The sequence below is a fragment of the Malaclemys terrapin genome, chromosome 11 (assembly GCF_027887155.1).
Source record: "Malaclemys terrapin pileata isolate rMalTer1 chromosome 11, rMalTer1.hap1, whole genome shotgun sequence".
NCBI lineage: Eukaryota > Metazoa > Chordata > Testudines > Emydidae > Malaclemys > Malaclemys terrapin.
Window position 1 is genome coordinate 20,747,630 of NC_071515.1, and position 18,129 is coordinate 20,765,758.

General features: G+C 42.8%; 1 protein-coding gene across 4 annotated transcripts in view; it reads right to left on the reverse strand.

The window, feature by feature from the left end:
• NBEAL1 (neurobeachin like 1) overlaps nt 1-18,129 on the reverse strand; it is a 152,694-nt gene that overhangs the window by 58,211 nt on the left and 76,354 nt on the right. For all 4 annotated transcript variants that reach the window (XM_054043889.1, XM_054043888.1, XM_054043887.1 and 1 more), the window contains 5 exons: nt 13,311-13,443; nt 11,398-11,517; nt 9,642-9,945; nt 8,104-8,189; nt 4,190-4,279 (listed from right to left, as the gene is read on the reverse strand). In XM_054043889.1, the coding sequence (XP_053899864.1) occupies nt 4,190-4,279; nt 8,104-8,189; nt 9,642-9,945; nt 11,398-11,517; nt 13,311-13,443 (733 nt within the window). The remainder of the gene's footprint in view (nt 1-4,189; nt 4,280-8,103; nt 8,190-9,641; nt 9,946-11,397; nt 11,518-13,310; nt 13,444-18,129) is intronic.

Sequence of the window (18,129 nt, forward strand, 5' to 3'; positions counted from 1 at the left end):
GGTGGATCCATGAGTCTGGAGAGGACCAGGTTGAGGTCCCATTGGGGAACTGGGTCCCAGATCGGTGGAAAGAGTCTTCCAAGGCTTTTCAGGAACCTGATCAACATCTTATGCGAGAACACCGATCTATCCTGGATGCGAAGATGGAAGGCCGATATGGCTGCCAGGTCAACTTTGATCAAGGAGAAGGCGAGACCCTGGTGCTTTTAGTGAAGCAGGTAATCCAGGATGGACTGCAGAGATGCCTGAGTCGGGGAGATATTCTGCTCTGATGCCCAGCAGGAGAAACAGTTCCATTTTGCCAGGTAAGTTCCTCTGGTGGAAGGCTTTCTGCTTTCCAAGACAACCTGCTGTACCCGACTAGAGAAGGCTTGTTCCTCTGGATTCAGCCACGCAGCATCCAAGCTGTGAGGTGGAAAGAGGTGAGGTTCGAGTGCAGGAGTCTACCGTGATCCTGCAAGAGTAGGTCCGGGCAGCTTGGAAGTGGCCACCGGGCTGCCCCACGAGCATGCCAAACCAATGTTGGTGAGGCCATGTTGGAGCAAATCATAATGACCCGTGCCTTGTCCCTCTTTATTTTTGAGAGGACTTTGCTGATGAGCGGAATTGACGGAAAGGCGTACAGCAGGTCTCCTGACCAAGAGAGGAGAAAAGCATCAGATAGCGAGCCTCTGCCAAGGCCTTGGAGAGAACAAAACCGATGACACTTTCTGTTCCGTCTGGTGGCTAATAGGTCCACTCAGGTAGCTCCCCACTTCTGGAAGAGCACTCTGACGACTTCTGAGTGAAGGGACCACTCATGGTGAGAAAAGAAGGACCTGCTAAGGAGATCAGCCAGTGTGTTCTGGACACCGGCGAGGCGAGAGGCTTCCACATGGATTGCATGCTGGATGCAGAAGTCCCACAGACGGAAGGCCTCCTGGCACAAAGCTGATGATCAAGCTCCCTCTTGCCTGTTGACATAGAACATGGAAGCCATATTGTCCGTCGACACCTGCACCACCCGGCCGGACAGTTGGGGAAGGAAGATATCACAAGCCAGGTGGATGGCTCTGAGTTCCCTGACATTTATATGCAACGCAAGCTCCTTTTGAGACCATAACCCTTGAGTCTGCAGTGTATCGAGATGCACTCCCCAACCGAGGTCAGATAGGGAGACAGTGGTTGCGGGCTCACAAACAGCACACCTTCCAACACCAGAATCAGGTCAGACCCTTTTGGGAAGGGATCCCAGTCTGTCCCCAGTACCATGGGGTACAGTAACTCCTCTACTACCCTAATCCATTACCAGGCAAATCTGCCCCTTACTTCTAGGGGCACCTGGGCTATGGGGCAGGGCTTTCAATCCCCTTGGATGCATTCCAGCTTCATCCTTGCCCCGGGGATAAACCAATGTGGCTTCATCAGTCCCCTCTGAATGAGCGAGTGGGCCAAGACCGTGTCCCCTGAGCCCCTCTAGGTCTTCCTCCTCACCTGCATGGGGATGGTGGCCAGCCCTCGCTCCTTTTTCCACCCTCCAACCTCAGTCCAGCTGCAAAACTTGGCTAGGCCACATTCCATCTCCGGCAGTCCCTACATTTATGTCCTGGCCGTCCACATCGCCAGCATACAAGCTGCTCCGGGAGACTAGGGGCTCCCTTGGTGGTCTCCTTCTTCTCTGGGCTTCTCCCAGGGGAGGGGAGTTCTCAAGGCTTCCTCCCCCACTCTAGGTCTCGGCATGTCCTACCCTCCTTTCGAGGAAAATTCACCTCCGCGTACTCTCAATTTAACAGCGGCCTCTACCATGTTTGGCTGGTGTCGCCGGACCCAGACTTGCATAGTCTCTTAGAGGCCCTGGAGAACTGCGTTAGGATCACCCTTTCCATGATTTCCCCCACCATTTGGGTGTCCAGCCAACACGTGGCCCAGTCCGTCAGCTTCCAGGCAAAGGTTTGGGACCTCAAACCCTCCATCCACCAGGCCAACCTTCACCATGTCATAATCCGTGGCCTGTTCATTGTTTAGCGCCATATAGGCAACCTGCACCTTGTCGGCCAGATAGGGGGCCAGTCATAGGGCCCAGGTTGCCCTATCCCATTCAGTGCCCATGGCCACCCGCTCAAACGTATAAAGGAAGGCATCAGGCTCATGGGTGGGGCCCATCTTACATAGGACTAGCCCTGGCGTGCGGGTGCCATCTCCTCCCGGGGGCCTCACCAGCTTTTGCAGCTTTTGCTGCTGCACATTGGCCTGCTCTCTGATAAAGTCCTGGAGAGTCTTCTGCTGTCCGGCCTGTCAGGTGAGTAAAGGCCTGCCTCTCCACCTGGTGGGATTGCTGGAAGGCCTGCAGTGCTTTCTGCATCTCCTCCTGCAGCTTGGCTAGCCACTGCAAGGTTCCCTCCATCTTCGGATTGCCACGCCCTAGCGGTGGCTTGTAGTCCTGGACAAGCCCCCACGTGTAACGGGGTCCAGGTGCGCCCCTTGGTATTCGGCCCCTTGGCCTCCCTCTTCAACGAGTCAGGGACACTTCAGTCTGGTGCAACACCCATGCTCTTTACTCTCAGTAGATTTCCCACCATGAGTTCCCAACTGTATACAGGCTTCACAGCTACTTTGCCTTCAACAGGCCTAGCCCGCAACAGACTAGGAGACTCCCACCTCCTTCTGTGCTTGACTTTTCTCTTTCCCTTTCCCCCCCATTCTCTGGCTTCCTCCCAGCCTTTATAGCTCTGGGCTAATAAGACTGGCTGGTGCGGCCAGTTACCAGGTAGGCACCGGGCTATTCACCCAGCTCCAATTTATTCCCCTTGGTCAGGATGGAGTGGCAGGAGCTGACTAAGGGCTTCTCAACCAAGCTGGTACCGGGCATGAGGATTGGCACCGGTTGGAGGTTGGTGCCGGCAGCATGCTCTGGACCAAGCTGAAGTGCTTGGAGCAGAGTGCAATCTTGTTGGTTCTGAGGCCGGTGCAAGGGCCGACTCCATAAGGAGCACTCGGAGATGAATGTCCCGCTTCTTTTTAGTCCGTAGCCTGAAGCTCTTGCAAATGTGACACTTGTTTCCCCTAAACACTTCAGGCAGCTTCTACGGGGATCACTGACTACCATATGTTTTTTCAACAGTCACAAGGTTTGAAGCCCAGGGACCGAGGCATGCCCCCTACCTCGGCCGAGTCCCGTACAGGACTAACTAACTATTTCTAACTTAACACTAAGGGAACTATTAACTAAACTAGTTTATAAAACAAATTTACTACTAGACACAGTAGAGACAGAAAAGCTTGCTGAAACAAGGAGACGTTCCAGCACCATCACTGGCAGTAAGAAGAAACTGAGGGAGAGGGGAGCCGATGGCGACCCTTATACCGGCACATACGCGCACCACTCCAGAGGGTGCCAGAGCTGATCCCCTATGGATACTACTCAGGGCAAAACTTCTGGCACTGCTGCATGTGGCGAGCACACACACTTACAATGGAATGGACATGAGCAAGCACTCAAAGAAGAAAAAAATATTTTGTACCTGAGGATTCCAGCGTGGTAGTTCATTTCAATTTGTATACCAAGTAAGTGAGCCCTAGCCTAGATGATACTTTTGGGTCAAAGTCAGACCTGGAAATCAATGTTGCTCGTATATACACTAGGTGTGATTCTGATCTTTGAGATTAGTGTGTGCGAATGAGTTGGCAGATGGGTGAGTTAGTGAATAAACAGGTAAACAGTGACATAATAGACTAAGCTGGTGCACACTCAGTGAATCTCTTCCTCTCTCCATGAATCTGCAAGAACTAAATCGTTAGAGTATTTCTGGGGAAGTGGGAACATGAGAGAAACATTGGCCTAAATGGAGGACTAGGAAAATTAATTAACTGATGTTTGTTCAACACTTTGAAGATTTAGGGTGATAAAAGTAGAGGTCATAAAATGCTCTCAAAATATAAAACGTATTACTCGCAGTACCCCAAAACTTGTTAATATTTTAATTTTAAATTTGTTTTGAAACATTATCTATGACTGTGTTAGCCTGACTCCACTTTCCCAAAATTTACTTTGACACCACCACAACCCTAAAATTAGCTTAATTCACTTGAAAACACTGCTATGTGTGATATTGCTCCTGCACAATGGGAACATCTAGCACTCCTTAAGCATCCAGTATACGGTAACTACTTTGTATTTACATCAGATTGTGATGATTTAATATTAATTTACCTTGATGTCCCAGTTCACTACTTTGTTTCCAGTTAGTCTTCCATGTAAAAGATTTGTGGACAGGTCAAGGCAGATTGGGTTTCTGCAGGCCTAAAAAAAGGAAGAAAATATGAGCTTCAGCATTACTTCTGAAACAAATTCAGGGTCACTGAATTACCTGTATAAATTTACATAAGAGTGCATGGCATACTGAGGTAAGGCAGGAAACAGCATTGTGGTGATACTAATGGCAAGATTTCAACAATGTGGGATACCCAGAATACATTTCCTAGTATCTTGGATTCACTATTCACAATTTCACCACTTACAGCATTCTTGGCCTTTTGGTAGAATGAGAAATAAAATACACAAATCTATAGTTTAGTTATGGACAGTGCAAGGCCTAATCCAGGAACCCACACTACTCATGTCAATGGAAATTAGTTAGATTATCAACTTGTCCTTCAGGACAGAGTGCTGACTCATACCCTTTATACTAAGTGAGGCATTAATACCGGTGCCGGGAGATAGTTTATTCAAACATTCTAACCAAAAAGTAAAATGCACAGAAAAAGCTACCAACCCTAAAAGGGTGGGAAACAAAACACACCATTTTTCAGTAAAAGCAGGAGGGCGAGAATAACAGGCTCACAACACTCACACTCTGATACCACCCCAAAGGGCCATCCAGCTGTGGTTCTTTAAGTTTTATTCCACAATATCATGTAAAATGACCTCACCCCACATTAAGCAGTGGGGGCCATTGTCTGGCTTGTAGGAAAAGGTGTGTGATCCCTTTAAAGGCTAGACAGCCAGAGTGCTGCAGCTTCAGACCAGGTTAGTGTGGGGACGGTAACCCATCCCCCACCTCAGGTGACTGGAAGAAAGGGGGGACTATTTAGGTCCACCCCACTCTTTTAACTGGACCAGCTGTGCAGCAGGAACAGCTGCATAAACTTCACTCTCTAGTGGCTCCACATGGTAGCAGACTGGTGAGAACAGGGAGGTGGAGGGGGGAGGCGTCCTCCCTCCAACCTGCAGCAGGAGAAGCAAGTGTTTTTGGGGCAAAAGGGGAAGAAGTTTCAAACTCCTTAGAGCAGGGCTCTAGCAGATTTGTGAGAACAGGAGGAGCGAAGGTGTCCCCCTTCCAGCCAGGGATGGAAGTTCCAAACCCAGTTCAGGGTGCACAGAGTGGGGCTTGGGAGACCATGGGAGACCGGGGATGTGGGATCTTCACTGCACGGGCAAGGACTGGGGTAGGTGGTTCCCAACGTGGTCTGTCTACCAAATGGATTCCCCTCTGCTGGGAAGTAGCATGGATCCTGGGGAAGCAAACACTCCCCATGGTGAACTAGCTGAATTTGCGGGTGCGGTAGCCAACAGAGAATTGATTCAAGACATCTGGGTAGTTGCTTCCAAAATTGTTTCCATAGCACTACAAGGCTTACAAGGTGTAGTGGGTCACCCACAGCCAGAACATTTGAACAAACAGATTGCAGGACAGCAGAATGACCAGGCTGGTAGCACCAGAGTGTGACCAGCACCAGAGGGAAGTTGCAGAGGCAGGGCATGAAAGGGAGTCCTTTCTGTCCAATACTGCAATGGGTATCCATTAGGGCTGTCAAACAATTAAAAATATTAATTGCAATTAATCGGGAGATTAAAAAAATAATCACGATTAATCACAGTTTTAATCATACTGTTAAACAATAACAGAATACCATTTATTTAAATATTTTGGATGTTTTCTACATTTTCAAATATTTTGATTTAAATTATTCCACAGAATACAAAGTGTACAGTGCTCACTTTATTTTTTAATTAAAATATTTGCATTGTAAAAAAGAAACTAAAGAAATAGTATTTTTCAATTCACCTCATATAAGTACTGTAGTGCAATCTCTTTATTGTGAAAGTGCACTACAGGATGGGGAATTACAGGTAGGACCCCATAAATGTAAACAAACTTGTTTGTCTTAGCAATCGGCTGAACAAGAAATAGAACTGAGTGGACTTGTAGGCTCTAAAGTTTTACATTGTTTTATCTTTGAGTGCAGTTTTTGTAACAAAAACAAATCTACATTTGTAAGTTGCAGAGTCAGGGAGGCATTTCCGGTAGCGTTTTTTGGAGCTTTAGGGTCAGCAAACTAATACTTGAGTCCTGTAGGGATTCTTCGGGAAGAGCTTTAGAATTGAGAGATATATATTGGGAGGGGCAATCGGTGATATTAACTTTGAAGATGTCAAAGGCAGATCAAGGAGGCCAGGATGAATTCATTATGGTGAGCCTGGGATCTGCAGAGTGGAGGCTGTGAGGGCATACGTGGCAATAAGGCCAGGAAAGAATGGGTCCCTCTTGATTCATGACGATGGGAATCCCCTCACAACATACTAGTTTGTTACAGTTTTAAGACGGGGTCTGACAGGGTTGGGGCTTTAGCACATGAATTGGTTCCCACTCATTCAGGATTGGGGTGGTAACAGTAGTGGTCCAGCTAGGTCTGGGGGCTAGTGCAATTCAGGCAATTGGGTGTAGACATTCTGAAGCAAAAAGAACGTATGTGAGACCCCAGGTGGGGAATCAGTGTTAATTTTCCCTTATGTCTGTATTCCAGACACTGGCAGGCCAGGCAGACAGCGGTGTAGATCTGTGGGCACACTATTGTTTACTGGGCACACATGTAGGCTTCCAGGTTGTCTGGAGGTGTGCAGCTGGACATCAGTGGTGAGGCAATCCTGAGCTAGCAGGGGAGCGGGGCATGTTATGGGACCAGCTGATGGCCCATCTGTACACTGTGATGGCCTCTGAGCAGGCAACAAATAAGAACAGAAGAATGGCCATTCTGGGTCAGACCAAAGGTCCATCTAGCCCAGTATCCTGTCTTCCGAGAGTGGCCAAATCCAGGTGACCCAGAGGGAATGAACAGAACAGGTAATCATCAAGTGCTCACTCCCCTGTCATCCATTTCCAGTTTCTGGCAAACAGATCTGATTGTGGTTCACCTCGGGGAAAATTATTAGGGAATGTGTAGAAGGGTGGACTTATTGATCAGAGCTAAAAGAGACTTGGGGCAGATCCTGGAATTTTTACTCCAGGGAAAAGTTATCTGGTCTGACAAATTGCACCGCAGGGTGTGGCGGGGGAGCTGTGAAGCCCCCTTAGGTTGACAAGTGTAGGAGGTATGTGAATAGGGAGGTGGCCGAATCCATAGGTGGCACTGGGGGATCAGTAATTTCTCATCCGGACTTAGCATAGGGGGCATCAGAATGATTCAGGGAGGATAGGGTCTACCCTATTAGATTTGGGAGCTGACAAGTTTTTGGCCAATATTAAAGAGGACATTAGTAGATGTCTGGGAGCCTGGCTAGGTATGCGGGGGGAAGCAGACAAGCTAATTGCTGGAGCCTCCTTGTGGCAGATATCCAGTGCAGGTTCTCCATGGAGAAAGGATATGGTGATCAGATACAATGGATTGGTAAAGGATTTAAAAGAGGTATTCTTTAAAGGAGCAGAAATAGGAGTTTCGGGGCTATGACTGGTTCATCAGCGAGCCAACCCTCTCTCCTTCATAGCCCCCACCCCCCAACCTCACTTGATGGGTGGGGCTGACAGCACTCCCCCTGTGTATATGTAAATTGTTATGGAATTACTTGCACTGTACACTTTTATCTGCTGGGTACTCACAGACATTTAGGAATAAAGTTGTGGCCTAATTAAACCACAGCCAGTGTCTCCTGTCCTTCCGGCATAGCCGGACAACATCACTTTAAGGAATAAAGAAAACTTTGTCCATAAAAGCAAACCTGTTCCATTCTAAAAGTTAATCCAAGTTAATCTGTAGATATTTAAAGCTACTGTTCAGAATGTTTTAACCTTTAGAAAAAACAAACTACTGTAAAGTATCTAAGCAAATGGAAAACATGCTGATTACTACCTTGGGTGTATAGTGAAGAAGCACTTTACTGGGCAGATCGGCCACTTCAGACTCTTGGGATTTCCATGGAGTTAGACAGTTTGGGCCTGTAAAATATTTTTATGTACATGCTAGATTTAAAGTTTGTGTTAATAAATTTTACTACGCTACACTCTGCTAGAGATACAAATAGGACACTTGAACTACACATATCCTGACCAAATATTTGACATATCTCCTTAACCAAAAGATTATTTAAAAAAAATAACTGATTCCATGGGGTTTTACTCTTTACAAATAAACCTCTGGCTAAAAAACAAATTAAGTTATATGAAATGAGATTTGTATGTTCAAAAATTGTCAGTATTTTGTCTTTACAAATATTCCATTTTACACTCAACTGTCATCTCTCCCTAAAGACCATCAGCAGTTAGGAAGATCAGATCCTGAAGCCAGCTTTATATAGTAACAAAATGAGATTACATTTATTTTAAAATGCTGTGATTATTCACTTATCAAAGTGCATTCTTTTTACAATTTTTGGTAGTAATAATACATCATGTAACTCATACACCTAATCTTTTTAAAGATCGTTTTATACACATCATCAAAATGTTCTGGAAAAGATCATCTTTCAATTGCTAATGTAAATCCTAAAGGATGAGCTCCCAAGGCTGAATGACTTCTAAGTGGCTTATCAACCACAGCAATACACTTGAATACTCTCACTTACATGCCCATATGTTAACAAATAATGTGAAAAGACACTCAAGGTTGCAGAGCTTATACAAGTGGTTCACACTTCAAAGAGCTCAGCCTTTCAAGCCCTTCAGACAAGTTTAGTTTTCTTTTCAAGATCACACAGAAGTATGACTTATTTTTAAGTTTTATTAATTGTTATATAATACATGAGGTTTTTGAAACTGGATCTGGACCAATAATAAAACAGATACTTCAGCACACTGAAAATATCTTTAAAACACATGCAAAAGTAAGATGAAAATCAATATGGACAAAGCTGTGGCCTTTAACTGAGTAATTTAATTGCCTAATCTTAATACCCAACTAAAGATTTTTACTCAACTTTTTTAGCTAATGGGCCAAATTCTGCTTTCAGTTTAATTTGTTTAAACCCAGAGTAGCTCCACTGAAGTTAATGGAGATACTTCAGATTTCACTCATTTAAATGAGAGCCCAAATTGGTCGATATCTGTCTAAGCTTTTTTTTAACACCTCTTCAGGATTGGTGGATATAAATTTTTGTGGACCTCTCTGCATGTCTATATATTTGATGCATAATAAGGGAATAGGAGAATCTGTGTAAATATAGCAAATATAGTATAACATAAATGTGTTACTATAAAAAGATACATTTATTTTGAAGGACATATCTACCAGTTTGGCACAGTACAAGCTGTGTACTTAAGACTGTAAATTCTTTGGGGGCAGGGATCGTCTTTTTGTTGTGGTGTTTGTACAGACGTAGCACAATGGGATCCTGGTCCATAGCTAGGCTTGTAGATGTTACCACTATACAACCACCACCAACAACCACTTACCTGCCAAATATAAAGCTTTCACCTGCGAGGGCTGCAGTGCTTCATGGAAGATGATAACTGACCCAAGCTGGCCCTCCAGTGATGTTGGACATCCCCATTCACTGTCCTGGGTACCCGCGGAGATCAACTTGGTGATCAATTCTGATTTCCCAAGCAGTCCGCCCCAACTAGCTGGAGAGAGAATCCCACCTAGAGATGTTCGATGAGGCGTAATCGGGGAAGAGAAGGGTGGGTCCGGTATCTGAGATGGAGGAGGAGTGGTTGTCCTCTGACCAGCTGAACCAATGCAGCAAGAAGTAAAAGGCTGGAGATGACGGCGGAATAAAAATAAAAATAAATAAAATAATGTTACAGCCAAATGTCAAAAATTCTTGAGACTTTCACAAAATTAAACATAAAAAATAAGTGAGTTGAACTAAATCTAATGACCTTTCAGAGCAAATCTGCCTTGACTGAGGAAAAAGGTGTAGAAAGACAGCAATACATTGTTGGTGTACATTATGCCCAAAAAGCACTAGAAAGTGCATACTAATCCTTCTCCAAGCAGGAGTAATTTGTTTCCCTGGCCTGTTACTGGCCTCTGCAGGGAGCATCAAGGTTTCTGTCCCAGCAGACCATTCCCCTTGGATCATACTTTAAGCAAGATGTATCTTCTACAATAATCTTGTCATATGAAGTATTCTGCTTGATTGCTTGCACTAATAAAAAGCTTCAGTACCATCTTCCCAGGCCATCTTGTGCAGCAAGAGATACCCCTCCCACTCAATGTTTATAAAAGAAGCTGAATGAATGCTTTAGAGTTTCTAAAGCTCTCACAGATGCATCAAAAAAATCAACAGTTTTGTCTTACAGTCAGCAGTTATGTTTACTTTTAATAACTAAGTACTTGATTCTTCAACCTTTACAGGAAGCATGTAAGTCATGCAAGTAGTCATAATGAAGTCAATGGAACTACTCATATGAATATATGCCCCAAACCAAGAAGGATTGCAGAACTGGGGCCTATAAAAATAAAAATAATGGCTCAGTATCATAACATTGTAACCCAGGTTTAAAACGGACTTGTTCCACAAAAAGGAGCAATGGTTTACAACAGCATCCACATATTATGTATAATCATTTTGGCATTTTATTGGCTTGTGCTTATTAAGGTTAATTTAGTATTTAGCATGTAGAAATGATCAGTTAACAGCACTGAAAAGAAATGTCCCTATTAATGTATCCCCTAACCAAATACAGCACAGACAATGTCACATGCAAGATTACTCAAACTTCCTGTGTGCTCTCAAATGTACTGAGAACCACCTCTTAGTGAGACAAGGTAGTTCTCCGCTGTGCATTAACCTACCATCTTCGTTGGCAAGACTGCCAACAAGGGAGGCAGTTAGTGCTAATTGTGACAGTAGTTTAAAAAAAAACAAAGCAAAACAAAAACAAAAAACACCTCACATAGAAGGAGCTAACACGAGGTTACACAGGCCACTGAATCACCATCAAAAGATAATTATTGGTCAACATCAAGTCCTCTTCTATTCTGCTGTATTTGAGATGGCCCAAAGAGACATGTTGGGGATGAACTTAGCTATCCTCAACACTTGAAAATGAAAACAACTGCTAATCAGCTTCTATCATGTTTTTAATCACAGATGACCCATTTTCCCTTTTTATTTCTTTGTTTTATCTGACTGCCATTTTACAAACCTTTCTTCTGCAAGAAATCCCTAGGATAGCGGTCTGATGGGAAGAAAAGACTTACTTCATTCATGGCAGGAAATCTAAGTGGGGCAGAGATCTTCTGTTGTCCATTGACGTAGATGTAGACAAAGCTTTGACCAAAGGGCCTCTTTCCAGGCATATGAACAATAGTTATGTTGTGCTGGACAGGCAATATAACAGTACAGTTTGATTAGATTCTTATTAAAATGCAACAAAAGAATTCTGCACGTCTGCCCAACATTGCTACCATTAAATGGGTGAAAAAATTACAGCAGACCACAAACTTTTATAGAATCACTGAAAGATTTTTGAGGGGGAAAAAAAGACATGTGACGCCCTTCATAATAATGCAATGCAGTCCCTAAATATAGCCTTAGGAATGGGATGGGGCAACAGAGTAACTTATTCACATTTTCTAAGCCTTAGACTTTGAACTAAATTATAGTTTATAAACTTTAGAAGGTCCTGTAACACATCCCACCACTCAGGAGCCATCTAACTGATCCAGTTGCATTTATGTTTCTTCTCTATTCCTTTGACGTTTTTTAAGGAGAATTACCATAACACTGACACGGCCCCTTTACAGAGATTGCAGATACAGTAACCATTAGTATCCTTATAAAATCTGTGGATGACACCAAGATGGGAGGGGTTGCAAGCACTTTGGAGGACATAATTAGAATTCAAAAAGACCTTAACAAATTGGAGAATCAGTCTGAATTCAACATGATGAAATTCAATAAAAACAAGAGCTAAGTACTATACTTAAGACGGAAAAATCAAATGCACAGCTACAAAATGGGAATAACTGGCTAGATGGTAGTACTGCTGAAAAGGATCTGGGGGTTATAGTGGATCACAAATTGAATATGAGTCAACAATGTGATGCAGTTGCAAAAATTAGCAGAACTATTATATTTAATAGGAGGCAATTATCCTGCTCTACTCAGCATTGGTGAGGCCGCAGCTGGAATACTGTGTCCAATTCTGGGCAGTTTAGGAAAGATATGAAGAAATTAGAGTCCAGAGGAGAGCAACAAAAGTGATAAAAGGTTAGGAAACCTGACCTATAAGGAAAGGTTAAAGAAACCTGGCATCTTTAGTCTTACGAAATGAAGATTGAGGTGGGACCTGTTAACAGTCTTAAAATATGTAAAGGGCTATTATAAAGAGGACAGCAATCAATTGTTCTCCATGTTCACTGAAGGAAGGACAAGAAACAATGGGCTTAATTTGCAGCAAGAGAGATTTAAATTGGAGATTAGGCATTTTTTTCTAACTATAAGGATTTCTTATAGTTATTGAATAGCTTCCAAGGGAGGTTGTGGGAATCTCCATCATTGGAGGTTTTTAAAAACAGTTTGGACTAACATCTGGCAGGGATGATCTAGGTTTACTTGGTCCTGTCTCAATGCAAGGGGCTGGAATTGACTTCTCAAGGTCCCTTCCAGCCCTACATTTCTAGGATTCTGTGATTACAGATCCTATCCTGTTATCATTATTTGCCTAAGTAGCCACACTGACATTTATTTAGATTTACCATTTAAAAACATATACAAAACTTATAAGCCCCTTGACAACAGACTTGCAATAACCATCCAATAGCATAAATATTAATGAACAAATTAATTCCACAAGCCAGCAGCATTAACTAATTAAATGGAGACAACAATTTACCTCAGCCAGCTGATAAATAAAAACAGCAACTCCTCAAAGCCTCTCACTGTTAAGTCACACCCAGGAATATACCCTCATCCTGCCCTCAAAACCCTATGAAACAAATAATTCTACAATAAGATCTACTCACATGTTTAAGGATTAGGCCTTATCTTTAGAAGTGGAATGTGTCTTTATTCAAGAGAAAAAAACTAAATCGCTTGTTAAGATTATCAGCTGCTTCTCTTTAGCTAAGGCTAAACAAAGTACATTTAAGTAGCAAGTAGCAGATCTTACCCAGAGGGAATCACACAAACAATGCTCTGGCAGCATCACTGTTGCATATTCTCTCTTTGTGCAAACTGCAACCACCAGCGTTCCAGAGCAGGTAATGAAGGCCTCGAAACCCATCCCACTTCCTGTAAAAAAGCTACAGAATGAAAAATCCATGAGATAGTTTATCAGAACTGTTGAAAAGTATCTAGCGGTACATGAATTCAGTACAAAACCTGTTTGAATTGTTCAGCATGGCTGAAAACGTTCCATCATCACTAGTCATATCTAATGAGTAAAAGGATCCTCAAAGTGACATTCTGGTTCACCTAATAAAAACAAACAACAACTACACTTAAACTGTAGGCACAAGGAACCCTAAAACATGGTGTGCAGGACAAAAGTGGTCCAGTGTTCTCAAAGAAGTTTGTAGCCATCTTCACCTTTACATGGAGATGCAAACCTTGGTTCCAGCATGTAACGTTTCAGCTTAAATCCACAGAGTTTATACTGGTTTCAATATAAAGCACTGCATGTGGGGGACTGTAGTCTCTGCAAGCAACACCTCTATGAAGCCTAGATTCATCTTTATTAATCTGTGCCATTTTGTCAGGAGGGGTGAAGTAAAAGGCTGCCTTTAGGCTTGTGGTAATTTGCCTATGTTTACTTGGGACATTTTGGAGGCTCCTGTTATAGGAATTAGGAAGTATTTTTCTCCAATCAAGTATTTTCCTAAATTTACATTACACACAAAGGTAACTATCCTGCTATACTGTTTCTTTTATTTCTAACACTTTTTAAGGAACCATTTTGACAGAAATTGCATGAAGTCTGAAATGGTTATAGGGAATTTTTTGGTCAGGTCTACACTTGAAATTTTTGCTGGTAAAGTAATGTCATGGGAGTGGGATAGACATTTTGCAATATGTCTATACTGGCAGAAGCCCAAACGTAGATGCGGTTATACTGGCATCAAAGTGCTTTTTCTGGTATAGCTTATTTTGCTCACCCAACTGGTATAAGATATATTGACAAAAGCACTTCTTTGCCAATAGAAGCTACAATAGGAGGGCTTGCACGGTTTTCTAGTGCAGACCTGGCTTTAGGCTCTTTTCATACCTTGAACACTTCATTATGAAATATGTGAAAAAATTATTGTCAAAGCCTGTTACATTCCCTCAAATGTGGTTATTATGAGAAGCATTTTCACTACAATCGTTATTAGTCATGGCACTTACAGAATAAACAGACGGTGCATCTATATTAAGTGAAAGCTATACAAGTGTGCAGCAATTCTCCAAAAAGGTCTATAATTTTGGAGCTTAATGTACCCATCCTACACACATAATTTGAAAGCTTATTTTCTGTATGTTTAGATGAGGTATAATGAGGAACTGTCAAGTGGTGCTGTAAGCCTGTAGGTGAGGTAAATGAAAAAGTCTCATTTGTTGCACAATTCCAGAAACACTGCGATATGACTATACTTACAATTTTTTACTGTTTAAATTAACTTCAACACCTTAATATGGTGCTTCTTGGTCAAATCTACCAAACAACGTGTTAAAAGACTTTGTATTGGTTTTGCATGGGCAAGTCCCGTCCCGTTTCCCCCCCCCCCCCCCGCCCCAATGGTGAAACTGTTTAACATGACAAATATGGCTAATATCAACATTTTGGAATCCTAGAACTGGAAGGGACCTCGAGAGGTCATCTAGTCCACTCAAAGCAGGACTAAGTATTATCTAGAGTAGACCATTCCTGACAGGTGTTTGTCCAACCTGCTCTTAAAATTCCCCAATGATGGAGATTCCACAACCTCCCTAGGCAATTTCTTACAGTGCTTAACCACTCTGACAGTTAGGAAGTCTTTCCTAATGTCCAACCTAAACTGCCCTTGCTGCAATTTAAGCCCATTGCTTCTTGTCCTATCCTCAGAGGTTAAGAAGAATGATTTTTCTCCCTCCTCCTTGTAAACAACTTTTTATATACTTGAAAACTATTATCATGTCCCCTCTTAGTCTTCTCTTCTCCAGACTAAACAAACCCAATTTTTTCAATCTTCCCACATGTTTTCTAGACCTTTAATCATTTTTGTTGCTCTTCTCTGGACTTTCTCCAATTTGTCCACATCTTTCCTGAAATGTGGCGCCCAGAACTGGACACAGTACTCCAATTGACGCCTAATCAGTGCGGAGTAGAGCAGAAGAATTACTTCTCATGTCTTGCTTACAATACTCCTGCTAATACACCCCAGAATGATGTTTGCTTTTTTTGCAACAGCGTTACACTGTTGACTCATATTTCGCTTGTGATCCACTATGGCCCCCAGATCCCTTTCCGCAGTACTCCTTCCTAGGCAGTCATTTCTCATTTTGTATGTGTGCAACTGACTGTTCCTTCCTAAGTGGAGTACTTTGTGTTGGTCCTTAATATACTACCATGAAATGTTTTGACATAACATATTCTTAATTGTCAAAGTATCTCAGAAGTAACAACAGTTATCAATAGTTTTCAGTTGAAATTTGCTGACCACATCATTCCCACACTGAAGATTGTGTACCAGTAGCACTAGAATGCATGCCCACAGTTTGTATAGCATAGTGGGTAGATATAAATGAACATGAATTCTTAATGTATCAGAGGGATAGCCGTGTTAGACTGGATCTGTAACAAGCAACAGAGTCCTGTGGCACCTTATAGACTAACAGACGTATTGGAGCATAAGCTTTCGTGGGTGAATACCTGTCTGACGGAGTGGGTATTCACCCACGAAAGCTTATGCTCCAATACGTCTGTTAGTCTATAAGGTGCCACAGGACTCTGTTGTGAATTCTTAATGTAATGCTTCTTCATTTATAAGCTATTGCAGATACAAAGTAGCATCTAGTCTGCCTGCTAGAACATTTTAATTTGTAATTGCCTATGTATGCAGTGCTAGCCTTTGAACTAGCTTTTTAATTCAGTGACACTTATGCATAGGTCAGTATTAGTGCTAAAGATGGGAATACATAGCTTCATATTATGAATATGCCAAGGCTATGAGAGAAAGAAGTGGCCTAACAAGAAATAGTGAAGAAAAAGTCCACAAACTAGTCTTGCCTTCTCACTTAAGAGGGAAAAAGAGCATGTTACAGATTTTACTATATGACAATGAATCATATCCTGTGGCGCTTATCAACATATCTACCAGACTGCATGTAACATAGGATGTACACAAGTCTCTACTGAAAACAGAAGATGTTGGTGAAGAACAAATGGAGCGATTTGAGAGAGATGCACTTGATTCTGATGGGACATATAGCCCAGTCAAGAAATCTGGCATCAAAACATTTACTGAAATTGCCAAGATAACCAAATGTAAATGGCAGGGGAAGAGAAATCACAACAGCCATCAGTTCAGAAGTTTTTTTCCTGCAGAGCCTTGTCCTTAGCAAGATGTAGCGGTGATGTTTCAAACGGAACTGTTCTTAGTCACCCAATAGGATCTGTGCCTATATTCCTCTTCCATGCTGATGGAGCAATAAAAACCAAGTTCACTTAGGGCATCAGCTGGAAGCGCTAAGCAGAAAGAATCCGTGAGCTAAGAGCATACAACAAAGAAACGGAGTTGCCAGGACAGCGTAGATCAGAGATGCCAGGGCTGTCATACAAATGATAGCTGGAGACAAATTTCCCACATTCAATGAACTGGCTGCTGAGTACTGAAGGCAGGTCCTAAAAGCAGTTGACAACACGAATCCTGTAATCAAAGTCTGACAGATATGATAACAGTAACTCTGTGAAAACTGCAAAAAGAGAGTGCTGGACATGATCTAAGGTTGGATGCAAGAAATACCAGGTGATTGGTGGATGCTCTCTGTGCCACCATGGGAAAGTTTCTAAAGATGACATCCAACAAGCAGTCATTTGTAAAATTCATCTGTGAATCTAGGGTTCAAAAAGCACCAGAGAGCATAGGAGCACACTCAACACCAACACTCCTCCTTGCTGGAGGCTTTTCCAATGGTGAAGTAGCGAAGTCCATCATTAGTAGAGGTGGTGAAGAAGCCCAAGACTTGCACAGTACTCAAGAGGAAGCAGACACAAGGATGCTTCTGCATGCTGTATGTGCCAATATGGCTTTTGGGCTTCTTGGTGTCAAAAGAACCATAGTAAGGAGGTCACCTGATACAAATGTTTTCATCCTTGATGTTCACTACTTTCCAAAAATGAACACACAGATAACACGTGGATTGAAACAGGCACCATTTCTAGCACAACTGACAAGTGTTGCCTCACATCAGTGCATGCAATTTGTGATGCACTCACTCCTGACTTCTGCAACATACTTCCTGCTGCACATGCATTAATGGGATGTGATTCTGTACCATCCCTATTTGGTACAGGGGGGAAATTGTGTTTAATGTTGTGAAAACAAAGGGAGCTTACTGCTTCAGAGATCTTGCCAAACTGGGAGAAAATAATGGACAAGTCAGAATTTCTGCAGCAAGGAAGTTGGTAGCAGTGCTGTATGACCAGAGCAAGAAAGAAAAGGAGACCCACAGAGACCTGAATTGCTTGTGCCTGAATCTAGCCATCAAAAAACGACAAGTCACTGGCCAAACTCCCACCATGTGAGGACAGTTTTGAAGAGCATTTCAAAAAAACATCTTGATAAACAAAAATTTGGGGGCCTTCGCACACAGGTGAGCCGTATATCAGTTCACCATCACAACATGGATGGAAAAATGTGTATGCTGAACTACTTCCTGTATTCTTCAAGGGCACAATGGCATCTGAGTTTCTATAAGACCTTATTTGTGCCTGTACCAGTAGGTGTTGCTGCACAATCAACTGTCTCTTC